This window comes from Carassius gibelio, chromosome A3, assembly GCF_023724105.1.
Source record: "Carassius gibelio isolate Cgi1373 ecotype wild population from Czech Republic chromosome A3, carGib1.2-hapl.c, whole genome shotgun sequence".
NCBI lineage: Eukaryota > Metazoa > Chordata > Actinopteri > Cypriniformes > Cyprinidae > Carassius > Carassius gibelio.
The window spans coordinates 13,557,638-13,571,977 of record NC_068373.1 but is presented as its reverse complement, the minus strand read 5'-3'; the positions used below and the strand labels follow the sequence as shown (position 1 = coordinate 13,571,977).

The 14,340-nt window shown below is 40.0% G+C and overlaps 1 protein-coding gene across 10 annotated transcripts; it reads left to right on the top strand.

The window, feature by feature from the left end:
* The first annotated feature begins 43 nt into the window (after positions 1-43).
* Positions 44-13,905, top strand: LOC127947929 (myosin phosphatase Rho-interacting protein). 10 transcript variants are annotated; one of them, XM_052544702.1, is made up of 24 exons: positions 73-443; positions 537-614; positions 722-787; positions 1,125-1,282; positions 1,844-1,925; positions 3,293-3,716; positions 4,543-4,636; positions 5,405-5,525; positions 5,875-5,973; positions 6,124-6,180; positions 6,268-6,336; positions 6,430-6,519; positions 6,600-6,709; positions 6,905-6,961; positions 7,038-7,545; positions 7,661-10,045; positions 10,120-10,267; positions 11,976-12,081; positions 12,201-12,360; positions 12,460-12,567; positions 12,771-12,857; positions 13,133-13,238; positions 13,327-13,400; positions 13,489-13,905. In XM_052544702.1, the coding sequence occupies exons 1-24, from the start codon at positions 285-287 to the stop codon at positions 13,552-13,554; spliced, it is 5,412 nt and encodes a 1,803-aa protein (XP_052400662.1). In that variant the 5' UTR covers positions 73-284; the 3' UTR covers positions 13,555-13,905. The 10 variants fall into 10 exon arrangements, with proteins under 10 accessions (XP_052400665.1, XP_052400666.1, XP_052400662.1 ...); XM_052544701.1 differs by having other exon boundaries at positions 3,290-3,716; positions 5,878-5,973; XM_052544700.1 differs by having other exon boundaries at positions 3,290-3,716.
* The last annotated feature ends 435 nt before the right edge of the window (positions 13,906-14,340 follow it).

Sequence of the window (14,340 nt, the reverse complement as noted above, 5' to 3'; positions counted from 1 at the left end):
AATGAATCTTTCCGGTGAACGGGTTCAAAATAATCGAATCACTGGAATGAATCAAACTCCCTGGCTGCCGCCGATAGTGACGCCATCAACAGGTTTGTTTGAACTCTGCAGCGTGTGTTAAAGTCGCGTTAAATGCGTTTAGATCCGCGAATCACTAGGGTATATCTCTATTTATACACCACAAATCTGCAACCATCAATGAAGTGACTGACAGACAGGAAGATAAGACACGTGAACGGCACGGACACCATTAGTTAATCATTTTACTTTACTAAAAAAAAGTAATGTTGTCGACACTTTCACATTTCCCACCAAAAACGATGTTTTCTGCACGCGAGAATCGGTGTCATCGCTTTCAGGCCAACATCTTTAATAAAAGTAAATGTCAAAACTGCTTCAAAACAGTGGATTCGCACAAACTCGGCGAAGCAGATCTGTTTCAGGTGAGGATATCATTTCTTAACTTTTAATTTGTTTTTAAAGTGACATTTGTTATATTTTATTTGAAACATAGAGAATGTATTTCTGTGTCACAGACTAAGCCTGTTCAGGTGGGCTGGCTCCTCCTGGCCCCGGAGGACACTGACTTCAGCACTTCTGGCCTCAGGAAACGGGTGATGGCTCTGGCATTTCCACAGATTCTTTCCATCAGATACAGCCTATTGATATGTAACTATGTTTTTACTGCTTCCTTAATCTTTCTTTCCCCTCTCTGCTGTAGAAATGGCAGAGAAGATATTTTGTGCTTTACAAGCATGGGCTTCTACGATACTCTCTGGATGAGATGGTGAGGTTTTACCTGTACTTCATGCCGTGTAACCTTTTTGTCACTCTCTCAAGCTTACACACGTGACGGATGCCAGACCAGAAATGTGTTTATTTTGATTCATAGTATACCGTATGCCATTTAGGGTTATCATTAATAGAGTGCTGCATTAATGATGCATGTTTGAAGGCTAACTCCCATACTGGCCTACAATAACACGTCTTCACCTTGGTTCCTCTGACATAAACCCAACAGGATTGTCTATTGACTTCTGGATTTTTGCAGTGACCAACAGAAGTGTATTATTATTAAAATCTTTCCTTCTTTGTGCAATGACAGCATGACTGTTTTCATCTAGTCAGGTACATTGCCCCACGGGAGTGTAAATATGACCAAGTGCTTTGAGGTGCTTGACGTTTCATCTCAAACTGGCTTCCAGAACTGTCTGAGGTTGTGCTTCACTGACAGAGACTACTACATCCGAACAGAGAGCACAGACAGCTTCAGCATCAGTAGGTAATACACTCACTGAACTGTGGTGTGAACTTGGCCACACGTTACAGAGACTTTGTCATTAGTTGTTTTTTATCCAAATTGACATGCATTATACAACACAACCAATGTAATGGACCAAAAGAGGTGAAGTCAAGTTGATACATTTTTTGTTTGTGACAAGTGCCAGAACCTCAAGCTTCAGCTGAAATGTTCTCTGTCTTCAGTCTCAATCTCTATGTTTCTACTTGAGTGTTATAAGTCAGTAAATCTCAGCAAAGCTGATCTAATTCCTTAAGCGTGTGATAGAAGGTGTCAAGGAGTCTTGGATTAGTGTGTGCTTGTGTTTCTGTCTGTGCTGCGAACACCAGCTTTAGAACTGGCTCTTTTGGGGATGTTCAGGATTGTTCTTTTATTGCTTGTTATTCTTTGTTTCCTTGCAACTGGAGGGTTTTAGTCTAGAAGAGTGATGTCCAGAAAGCAGAAGTAAGAGACATCTGAAAGCTTGCTTGAGTTTGCGGATGAGTCTGATTTCTAGTCTGCGTCTGCCGTGTATATGAATTTGAGGTTGTTTGTTTCATTTAGGTGGCAGGAAAATCTGATTGTTTACCCCAAAGCTGCTAAATCAAATCAGAAGAAGGGGAAGGATCCAGCCCACCCACCGCAAGTGAGTCTTGTTCATATTTAATGGTACCGACAATGCCAGGATCCAATCTAATAACCGTTACAGGTTATTTCCTTTGGTAAAATATGAATAAGTGGAACATTTAATGTAGTTTTCCTGTGGATTAAATTTTTTTTCCTCAGTGTTTTGTCCTAGAGTTTTATTTTTATTTAATTTTTGATCTACAGAGTTTAGTTGCACTAATTATTTAGTGGGAATTAGTACTATTATTCAGTGTTTTTATATATGTGACCCTGGACAACAAAAAAACTCGCCGGGGTATATTTTTAGCAATTGCCATAAAAACATTGTATGGGTCAAAATGATAATTTTTTCTTTTATGCCCGTTCGTTAAAATATTAAGATATTAAGTAAAGATCATGTTCCATGAAGATATTTTGTAAATCTCCTACCGTAAATATATCAAAATATAATTTTTGATTAGTAATATGCATTGCTAAGAATTCATTTGGACAAATTCAAAGGTGATTTTCTCAATATTTAGATTTTTTTGCACCCTCAGATTCCAGATTTTCCAATAGTTGTATCTTGGCCAAATATTGTCTGATCCTAATAAACCATACATCAACAGAAAGCTTATTTATTCTGCTTTCAGGTGATGTATAAACCTCAATTTTGAAAAATTTACACTTAAGACTGGTTTTGGGGTCCAGGGTCAGTCACACACATTCTGATTTTATATATATATATTCATGATGACTCACAACCAACAACTTCTATCAATGGATTACATATCAAGATTTGGAGATCATAATTTCAATAGAATACTATTTTTAGTAAATAATACATTTCTCTTACCTAATTGATTTCCTCCTGAAGAGGTTTGTTTTTAGATGGTCACAATAATGTTGAAATAATACAAAGAACATTGCTGTTTTGGGGTACTGCTCCTTTAAATGCTCTCCTCCACCCCTATTCTTTGCTTTAATTACATTTCTAAGTGCTGTGCCCATCTTTCTGTCCGGTTGATTTACTAATCCCTCCCTATCTCCCTTCTGCATATTCTTTCTGCTGACAACAGACCAAATTGATCTAGTGTGTGGAAATGCCATTCTGCTGTGCTGCAACAATTAACAGCATGTAAATGAAATGCAGTGTTCCTGTTTTTTGTGTCTTGGTTTTTCTGTATTTTGAGGAGCGTTAGTCAGATAGAAGTTCAGTAGAATTAACTTAAGTGATGTGGACAGGATTATTGAGCCTCCCCAAAGGGAGGGTGAAGTGTCTGCAAAGCGGGGAGCAGAGTGCAAAAGACATGTGGCCAAGGATTTCACTGACCGAGGGTTTGTGTGCAGCCTGTCAGTCTGATTTACTCACCTATATTCTCTTCCTCTCTCTTTCTCTCTCAGCAGACAACAGAAAACCTCACCTCCAGCAGCAGCAGTAGGAGTTCTGCTAAGAAAAGTAGCACTTCTGGAAATCGTTTCACCAGCAACGTTAAAAGACAAGGCAGCATCAGTTCTAATAATAACAAGAGTGATCAAGTGTCTATCAGTGACAATGCTGGCACTATTACTAGCAGTGCCACTAACGGCGGTAGCATAAGTGTCGGCAGTAGAACTGAAGGAGCAACCAAAAATGACAGGAGAGGTAGCGTGGTGAGCAGGGTGGAGGAGGTCTCGTTGCTTTCCTCAGAGAAGGAGCTGGAGGAGGAGTCACTCAGTAGTGGAGTCGGGGTTCCTTCCAGCAGTGGCAATGCTTCATCTCTCAATACCATGCTTAGGTCCTCTCTCTCTTCATCGCTCAGTCAGTCCTCGGGCTGCTCCGACACAGACGGTATGACCTCAGAGTGGCCTTTGTGTGTGGACTTGTCTTAAACTGGATGCACTTGTTTATGGTTTGTACTGGTTACTGATTTGTCAGCTTAAGAACTAAAGGAAGGTAGTAGCTAAAACCATTTCAAATTAAAATTCTGTCATTATTTACTCATTCTCAACCTGTAAACCTTGTGATCAGATCATTCTTTTGAGTCATATTTTTAATGCATCTGTCGATCAGGTTTAAAAAAAAACCTGTTCACATGAATCTTTTATAAATTTAACATCTGATGACTTCTGTTTGGAGGACTGGAATGGCAGATTTCAGTCTGTTTTTCAGCCAAAGCTATCTTCATACAGATCTTTGGGCCACTTTAATGGCGACCATAAAACTCGGAGGATCTAATATTCATTGTTTTTGCAAAGACCTTGGTCGGGGAGGGTTGCACAGTATTTCAGTTTGGACAGGAATGAAAATAAGGCTATGAGAGTTAGAAGTTTAACAACAACATGGCAATTGTTGAGCTGACCAAAGTCAAGGAGTTTCTAAAGAAATGTGAAAGTTTTGAGCTTTAAAAATTCACTGTAGCATTTGCTCTGACCAAGGTCTGTTGTTTAGAAGTTCTTGTTTCCATGAAAGAAAGTCGTAAGAGGTAATGAGAAAATGATGCCAGAACTAAATATTTGTTTGAAGTGTCAATCTATGTTTTCTTATATGCTATTGCATATACTTTCACCAGGTATGACAAATATATTTACTGCTTTAGTTTTATTTATTTTTTCATAGCCCATTTGGCTAAGAATGGGAAGTAAAGCATTTGCTTTGCTTTTATTTGCTCTCTCAGGTACTAAGAATCGATCGGGCACTGAAAGCGGCTATTCCTCTCTGGAGAAGACAAGTCCTCGTGTGGTGGATGCACAAACACACACTGACTCCAGGTGTGACTGTCAAACTGTTTCTTCGTCTGCCTCACACCCTTGTAGGTTTCCTACCCCAATGTCCCTTTGCCCCTCCCCCTTCCCTCCACCAATCAATCACAGTTCACATGGGGCAGGTGTGGGAGATCCTGAAGATATGGTAGGTTGTTCTTTGGAGAGAAGTTTGGAGTCCACTGGGGAGAGGCAATCACACACATCCATGACACATACACTCAGACATGAAGCATATCAAGCACCCGGCTCAAGAAGAAAAGTATGCCGGAAATTTGGAAATCGGCACAGGTAAGACAGGTTCTTTTTGTTCCTGATTCCCTCATTGCATCAATTGTAGAGTTGTTTTATGTATAATGTTCATGGATCCCTCTAGTGTTCGTCATGTTAAAAGCACTCTTCTGTGTTTATTTTTCAGGAGGCTTCATCCTATCTCCATCAGTCAAATAAAATCGGGCTGCTTGCATTTGCCATTTTAGTCCAAATATATTCATGCTACATTTGTCAATGTTATAATGTCTTTAAGTGTTAATGTTTGGCAGCACTGCACTGATGCTCCTCAAAGATTCTTTTAAATTATTCTCAACAAACAGTTTTGTAGAAAATTTAATTACATGCATAGTGAATTTCAAATGGCCTGTATTGCATATTACACTGTTTCTGTCTTACCCATTCTTGTCTCTTTTTTTCTATATTTGGGTTCAGAAGTTTTTTCTTCCAAAACTTGATAAAGTTGATATCCAAGAATGTCTTATATGTTTGCATGTTTGTTTCTAGGAGATCTCGGAAAGCTGATCAACAGGAGGGTTCATTTCTGAATACCGAGTTCCCCCCCTCAACCGTCACTTCCTCTTCAACTAAACAAAATGATCATAAGACAACTGTCATTACATCTCAGGTGAAAACACATGCTGGATTAATGGAACCAAGTTCACCAATGTTTAAAAGTTTGTGCTTGATAGGACTTTTTTTTTTAATGCTTTTGAAAGATTTTCAATTTGTTAACAATGCTGAAAACGGTTTTGCTGCTAAATATTTTTGTGGAAAGGAGAGCATTTATTTCAATCAATTTAATGCATCCATGCTGAATAAAAGTATGAAAAAAATCTTAATGATACCAAATATTTGAGAGGTTGTGTATAAGGATTTTTACTGATACATGTTAAAATGACTTTTAGTAGTTTAATATAATACACTTGTACGTGGATTCTTCTCTGATTCTGTTACTTTGCTGTTTTGGTCCTTAGCAGGATTCCGTCCCTAAAGATATTCCTGATCACTTGCAACATTTCACGTCATGTAGTCTCCGTTCGCTGGAGCGCAGACCGCTTGATCCTACACCCACAGTAAATATGACCAATACCAATCAGATCGATCGTAATATGTATTTTTATTATGGCTGTGAATTTACAAATTTTAATCAAATTAATTATGAGATGTAGCAAAATTGGTCGTTCATATGTGATATGGCATTGCTAATTCTCTTTTCCTTTCAGCCTGACCTCCTTAATTTCAAAAAGGGATGGATGTCTAGATTGGGAGAAGATGGAAAGGTGATTTTGAGTGGTATTTGAATGACATCAGTCTATTTGTTCATGATCTTCTAGTGTGTGAATTGGTCTGATGTTCTTGGTTTGTAGTGGCAGAAACACTGGTTTGTTCTTACTGACCAGACATTGAGATTCTATCGTGACTCCGCAGCAGAAGAGGTAAAGTGATTTGTGATGTTCAGTCTATAAAAAATCATTATCATAACTGATTTGCCATTTTCAGTAAAGAGGTCTTTGTTTTTTACGTCTTAGGCAGCTGATGTGGATGGTGAGATCAACTTGTCTACTTGTTACGATGTCACGGATTACGCTGCTGAGAGGAACTATGGCTTTCAGATTCATGTGAGTGTATATTAGCTAAACTTTGCATATTTATGTATTCGTCTGTTGCATTTAATTTTTTCATCAATCTTTTCATACAGACAAAGGATGGAGTCTTCACCCTCTGTGCAATGACTTATGGGATACGACGCAACTGGGTCCAGGCAGTAATGAAAAACGTTCGTCCCAGCGTTGCCCCTGATGTAACATGGTACAACATCAAAGCTAAATGCCATTCCCCCAAAAATTTTATATTATATTTTAAAATATTTTATTTTATATTTATCCTCTACACATATTTCGTACATGGATATCACACCCTATATTGCTAGATTTTTCTTACAAAACAGCATCACATGTTGACTCTTTCACTCTGCCTTTTTTCTTTTTCCCCATGCTATGCAAGGAAAAGTCCTGCTATAAAATCGAGGTTTGAATGTGTTTTCATGACCATGAGTGCATGGTAAAACACACACAGCTACAAAATCAGAAAAATAATTTTAATAACTTAATCATAGCCAGTTCTTTTCTTCCCATAGTTCAATTCCTCAAAAGCTGCCAATGACTTGTGCACATGCTCGTACAAGCTCCTGCCAGTGCAGTACAGTTCCCCAGGAGGCAGAGCAAAGGAGTCGCATCCGTGAGCACTGTAGAGAGGGGCGTTACAAAACCTTTGATTGGGCAGAATTAAGTTGCAAACAGCACAAGGAGGAGTTGTCAGATGATCTGTCTGGAAGGCAGTGGAACCTTAACAATGAATGCTCCGTGCCTCCTGTACCTGCATCATCCACTGAAGAGCAGATCACACATTCTGCTCATGAGGCATCAAAGAATGAATATCTTCAGAAAAGAAGAATATCACAGGAGCAAAGCTTGAATATCATGTCCACTGATATGCCATCGCACTTATCACTTATTGCAGTGTCCACTCACACCTCCTCAGAATCAATTAGCCCTGGCAGCTTAGAGGTTGATGCCGGGACAGTACATGTCCACCATGACAGCCCTGGTGAACTACTGGAAGCTAAACCCAAAAAAGAAGAGCAGGTAGCGTAACAAGCACATATGGTTGTGGTATTTGGTTGTCCACATACTTTATTCCCACTAACTGTTTACATATAATTTGTCATGGTTGTAAACAAAGTCTCGCAATTCATTACAGGTTGATCGCTCCACATCTCCATTACCAGTCACCACCTCTTCATCCTCCGCGCAGACGGAATGGCAGTGGGATGTGGAGCTTCAGAGCCTGCGAAGAGAATTGAAGGCTGAGCACGAGAGAAATCAAACTCAAGAAAGGGAGTTTAGACTTAGTGAAGCCAGACTCCAAGCTGAGCTCAACAACAGCCGGGAATGTCTTCAGAGGGCAGAGTTAAAGATTCAAGAGGCAGAAGCTCTTCTGAAGGAGCGCGAGGAGGTGCTGGAGAATCTGCGTGGACGGTTGGAGGAGGTAACCGGTTATCTTAAAGCAACTGAAGAAGCGCAAGCCTTAAAAGAGGTCCGGCTACAGAGGCACCTGCGCCTCCTGCAAGAGAGCCAGGAAAGAGAAAGGAGGAGCTTCAGTGACAGCCTCGACCAATCAGAACAACGATCGAAGGAACTAGAGGAGCATCTGATGCAGAAAGAGGCTGAGCTGCAGAAAAAGCCATCAGGAGACATTACTGATGAACTTCTGCGAAGGTGCCAGGAGTTACAAAACCAGCTGGAAGAGTCAGACAGTGAGGTCTGTCGCCTGCAGGCACGCCTCCAAACCGAAGAGACTCTTTATTATGACATGGAGCATGATTATGAAAGAGCTTGTGAGGAAATCCAGAGTATGCGAGGTGCTCTGCTGGACTGTGAGAGGGTCAGTGTGGAGCGCTTTCAAACCCAGCTGGTGCAGCAACAGCGAGAGTTAGACTGGAAGGAACAAGAACTTCAGGAAGTGCTTCTTAAGATGGCCATTCTGGGCAGTAGTCTAGAAGAGACTGAACAAAGACTCAAGGAAGCTCAAACCCATTCTTCTGAAGGTAATGTTCTTTGTGAGACATTGACTGAGCCACAGCAATGCAGACAGAAAGCACAGAGTGATTTGGAAATGCAACCTACTACTCAGGGAGAAGAGTCACATAGAGTGATCTCTGTCATCCAGGCACTAGAGCGCAAGTTATGTGACACCGAAGAGCGACTCCTGGAGCTTACCATGCATCTTCAGCAACAGCAACAACCCAACACTGGACTGCATGCATGTCTTTCTGTGGATTCCCAGCCGAGTTTTACTGGAGCTTTGCATAGTCTGGAGGGAACCGCTTTCGACAGAAACTCAGACAAAACTAAACTCTCCATTTATGATGATGTAAAGAACGGAGGCCAGAGGATGGTTGGCAAGAGTTCAGGGAGAAATCAAACTCTAGAGATGGCCAGCAGAGTTTTGTCACTGGAGGCACTGATTATCCAAAGGATTGCCTCTGCACTTGAGCATCCCAGTTCAAAGTTGCTTAATCGATTGTCAGAGGTACATGTCCACATGCTTAGGATGGCTCAAGGAGGCAATAATGATGGGCCTGTGGAAACTAGATACTCTCAGATCTTCTTGGACCCTCTCGAACAAGATCTGGTAGACAACACGCTGAGTGAAAGTGCAATCCATAGACTTTGTGAAAGAGCAGAGATGACATACCTCATACACACTCTCTGTACTTATCCCTCGCAGGAGCCAAAGGAATCTGAACTTTTTTATGACTTGCCATGGCCAGAGTGTTCCTCATCTAGAACCAAAATGGAAAACTGTTCGAACCAGGGGTCCAGACTTGCTGACATTAGCCCACCAGAACTTGCACCTTACAGTGAACAAACGGATGACAAACTTGTGACAGATCTTCTCATTGAGGGCTCTGAGGTACAGCTTGCTTGCAGAACGAGTCTGGTGGTAGAGCTTCGTGCTCAGGCCCAGTCTCTGCAGAACCTTTCAACACAGCTACAGTCTAATGTTAGAGAGGCCGACTTTCCTGGTGATCTACCCTCAGCCATCCTACGGGCTGCAACGTGTCAGGCCACTTTAGCATACGTGGCCTGTCGTCTCCGTTCGGCCCTGCAGCAGGAGATGAGTGCCCTACGCAAGCAGAGAGAGCAGGCTGAGTGTGAGTGTCGAGCCGTGTGTCGTAGTATGGAGGCTATGTTCCAGGAACAGACAGAGCATTATGAAGAGAAGCTGCGTGAGGAGCGTGTTGTTGTCAAAAAGGCAGAACAGGAGCGTGTTTCAGCAGAGAACAATGCTCAACTGAGGGAAGAAGCAGATAAATTGCAGTTGGAGTTTGAGGAGAAGCTCCAGGAGCTCCAGAAGATCCATGAAGAGGAGATGAGCCGTCTCCATGAATACCACATTCAAAACCTGTCAAAACCAAAAGCTGCAACCCCTACAGAACTAGAGGAGAGTAAAGAGACTGAGCAGGTTTCTGTGACTGATCTGCAAGACCGAATCCGAGAGCTTGAGACTGAGATTGCTTGCTTGAGGGATTTGAGCAACCAGGATGTCAAGGCCTTCCACCTTGACCTGGAAACCATCAAGGTATGCACAGCTTTCATGTTACAGCATGAGATTAATATGCAATTATTGACTTTTATACAACTTTTGTGTCTTAGGCTACGTATGAGCATGGATTCAGCATTATGGAGGACAGCCACCAGCGAGTGATTGAGGAGATGCAGAGGCAGCATCAGAGAGAGGTGGAGAGACTGACAGAGGAGAGAGAAAGAGTACTGCAGGAAGAGACTAATGCCACCATTGCAGGTGCTACTCTCAACAAAAGCTACCATTAATTCAGATCAAACAGTACAGCACAGCAGACCATATAAGTACGTTTGGGCTACAGAAAAGACTATAGTAGAGTACATGGCACAATTCACTAAACTGAACACAATTAAAGACATAGTTAATATAATTTTTTATTATTACAAATCTTTAAGAGGTGCTTTCCTGCTCTATTGTAATGGTATAATAGTGAGTGGCATACAAGGTCAGCTGTGGTTACCATAAAATTTTATTGTGAGAAAAAGAGTGGCTACTACTACTACTTTTGAGTTCCTTGTAAGAAGTCAATCAGGTCTGAAATTCATGAGGTTGAGTAAATCAGCGTTTCTCAATTCCAGTCCCTCGCGACCCCCTGCTCGGCACGTTTTGTATATCTCTCTCTGTTAACACGCATGATTCAGTTAATCGGCTCATAAAAAGTGAACTCCATGCATGAAGTGAACTGTGTGTTCCCACTGACATGGTCCCTGCACAGTGTTCATATGAGCAGGGAATTCGGTTGGAAGTTTACCTCACTTCGGAACATTCATTCACGGAGTTGTGCTGCACAACGTCTTCACACTCAGACAAGTGTTGCTTTCGTCAGCGAAAATTATGACTAAATATCGCTGTCAACGAACCTTTATCACATGACTAAAACAAGAGGAGATGCAACGTTAATTCTGGTCATGTGACGATGACTATAATTAAATGTATAATGCAATATTGTTGAAGAATAAAAACAAGACTAGATGTGGTTTACAAAAATAAAAACTATGCTTAAATGTCTCTTCATTTTCATTGACCAAAACGAAACTAATCTAAATTTAATAACGTTATTTCGTCTGGTTTAGTCCTGTTATTATTATTTTGCAGTATTTCTGTTTTCTGTGTCTCACTTGAAGGGCTGCATCAGGTCGCACTGCGCAGACGCAGGCAACATCAATTCCTCAAGCCCCACTCGTGGCGTTATTTAGAAGATGTTTGGTTGGTAAAATAAATGTAGATTCAAATCAGAGAGTCTTGCATGTCTGGAATGGATGCATTGTTGAGTCTATAAGGTAACAATAATATAATAAGATAACCTTGTTTGAAATGGGTTTAGCTTAAATAAAATTTGGGTTCTGTCTATACTACAAGGTACTTGTACTATATTGACTGGGTTAAATAGAATGGCATTACTAAAAAGAGACTAAAATACAATTTTCATTGACTAAAACTAGACTAAAATGTTTTCAGTGTTCGTCGACTAAAACTAGACTAAAAAGAGTATGAACATGACTAAAACTTATAAAAACTAAAATGACAGCTTCACACCAAGACTAGACTAAAACTAAAATTAAAACAGGTCGTTGAAAACAACACTAGACCTCATATACATCTGTAAATAAATACAGTTTAAATTTACGTCTCGTGCACTTGCGTTCAAATAGAACAAACTTAAGTGAAACATACAAAATGTTCAGAGCAGGGGGGCACGAGGACTGGAGTTGAGAACCGCTGGAATAAATGACAATTTTATTTTAAAGTAAACCGTCCTTTTAAGCATTCATGCACAACACAAATAAAGTGCAGAAATATGCATTAGAAAACTATACAAAGCTAAATACATGGGGTTTGTTCTAAATTTGTGCTACTCTTGTATTTATGCTTAGAAATACAAATGGTAGTTCTGTCTGTTTTTTAAATATTATTTGTTGTTTTCCAGCCATTGAGGCTATGAGGAAAGCTCACAAAGCTGAAATGGACAAGACTCAGAAAGCCCTGCAAAACGGAGCTGGTGTGGACATCCGCCAGCTTCATGCACAATACAGGTACGTGTGTGATGTCTGTCATTAATCTGAGAACTGTCAGCCACACCATCAAAAATCAGTTTATGGTTGCACTGCAGTACTGTATATTAACCATATGCCTCTCTGTGTATCTTCTGCAGTGAGGAGCTTGAAACATTGCACAGGGAGCTGGAGGTGTTGTCAGAGCAGTATTCTCAGAAATGCTTGGAGAATACTCATTTGAATCGGACTGTAGAAACAGAAAGGGAAGCATTGAGTACAACACAGAGAGAGAACCAGGAGCTTCGCATTCACAACCAGGTACATCCACATGCACACTAAAAATGTGCATATTCACACAGCCATTGCTTTACTGCTTACCTTACATATGTATCACACATGGCCACATATGTTTCTAAGGAATTAAATCAGCTTTTGGCTGCTGAATTATCCCTGATGCATTCACACATGAATGGGGAGGTGAAGCATTCCCAGTCTTCTCAGGAGAAAGACATGTATCAGCTGGAGGTAAAACTTGACACCCTTTCATATGGCAAAGTCCCCATATTTGACTTGTGCTACTAAAATTAGCAGGGGATGGTTGACTGAACACAGATTGAAGTTATCTGCACTCTGGGTTCAGTACATTTAATTGGCTTTCACAAAAGAAGTCTTCGTGGGTTTACATGTGTAAAAACAGATGTGCTCTGTCTCTTTCTTTGATGATGTAGGTAAATCTCAGAGTAAAGGATTCTGAGATTAAGTGTCTGAAACAGGAGATCAACTCACTTAAATTGGAACTGCAGGCAGGAAATACGGTAACACCTTTTTCAGTTAAAACAAATCAATAGTTTAAGGCATTGATACTAGGAATGGGCATGAGTAATTTTGTAGTCAGTACAAAAACAAAAATCTATTATTATAAATAAAAAAAAAATTGTATGAGATGATTGCTATATTTAGTTATATTCAAAAATGTTAACCACAATCGTTCCCAAATAAGCTAATTCAATCAGTGCTTACACAGAGAATATAGTCCCACTGCACAGATTTTGTCCCTTTTTTCATTTTTTTTTTTCGTTTTTTTTTTTAGTATTTTAAAGAGCTAGAATCTGAGCCGGGTGCTTCAGAAGTCAAAACTAAAAGTGACTTTGCCAAACTGAGGATGGTGGCAGCCGGACAGCAGAGCTTAAAATCTGGTAAGCAAACCTACAAGAACAGACATGTTAATGTGAAGGCAAAAGCACAAGGATGCACTTATTCACAATTTGTAAATGTCTGTTGCAGATCTGGTGAAATCCAGGAGCAACCCAGACTTCCTGAAGGACCATGCTATACTTACACAGCACGACAGATCCAAGGTGGGATCATCTGTACCATTACACGGTACAAAGTACTAATGCTCCCAAAATTTAAGCTTTCTCACCTATCTCTCATTTTAATTCTCAGAGTCTTAAAGATGGACTCACTGTTCTGGAGAGGATGAAGCTTTTTGAAATATCTAGCACCCAATAGATTAAATTGTGTGTGTGTGTGTGTGTGTGTGTGTGTGTGTCTGTATGAGAGAGGGAGAGAAAAAGAAGCATTTTAATGTCTTATGTGGGGTAAATTATTTAATTGTATACCTTTATAACACAGTGAATTATAACTATACCTTTAGTCACAGGTGTGTTTGTGTGTGTACGTCATTCATTTAAATTTTTGCTTCGTTACTACTTTAGACAGTTAATGTTTTTTTATGAGGTTGTCTCTCTAAATCTTAATTAAACTGTCTTTGTTTTTATTTACATGTTTATGCCTGATTGAGCGTCATTCGATTTGCTTCATCTCTAATTATAAATAAAGTAAAGCTTTTCTTATCTTTAACTCTTGTTTGTGTAACTTTTCAACCCATATGTGCAGATATGAAATACTGCAAAGGATAAGCAGTTCTTATTTTTTAATATCAGATTATTATTTTTTTTTATCTTTTAAGGCATCTGATAAACAGTCCTCATAATGTAAATGACACTTTATCTTCCTTTGCCAAGCTGACTTTTTTTGTTTTTAGCGAGGGTAAAGGTGAACTATTCATAGCACATATAAAATCTCATTTAGTATGTAACATAAAAGTGCTACGTCGCGATTGCATCAAACTAAAATCAACGTGATGACTCTTGGCTGCTCCAAATCTCTGTAATGCCTTTTTAACCAGTAGATGTTGAGCTTCGCTTTGAAACCTGTCGCTCTAATTCGTTACAAGGATGCCAGGGAAAAGAGACTTTACTTGGGTTAAATCTAGATGGCAAACAGCAAACAAAA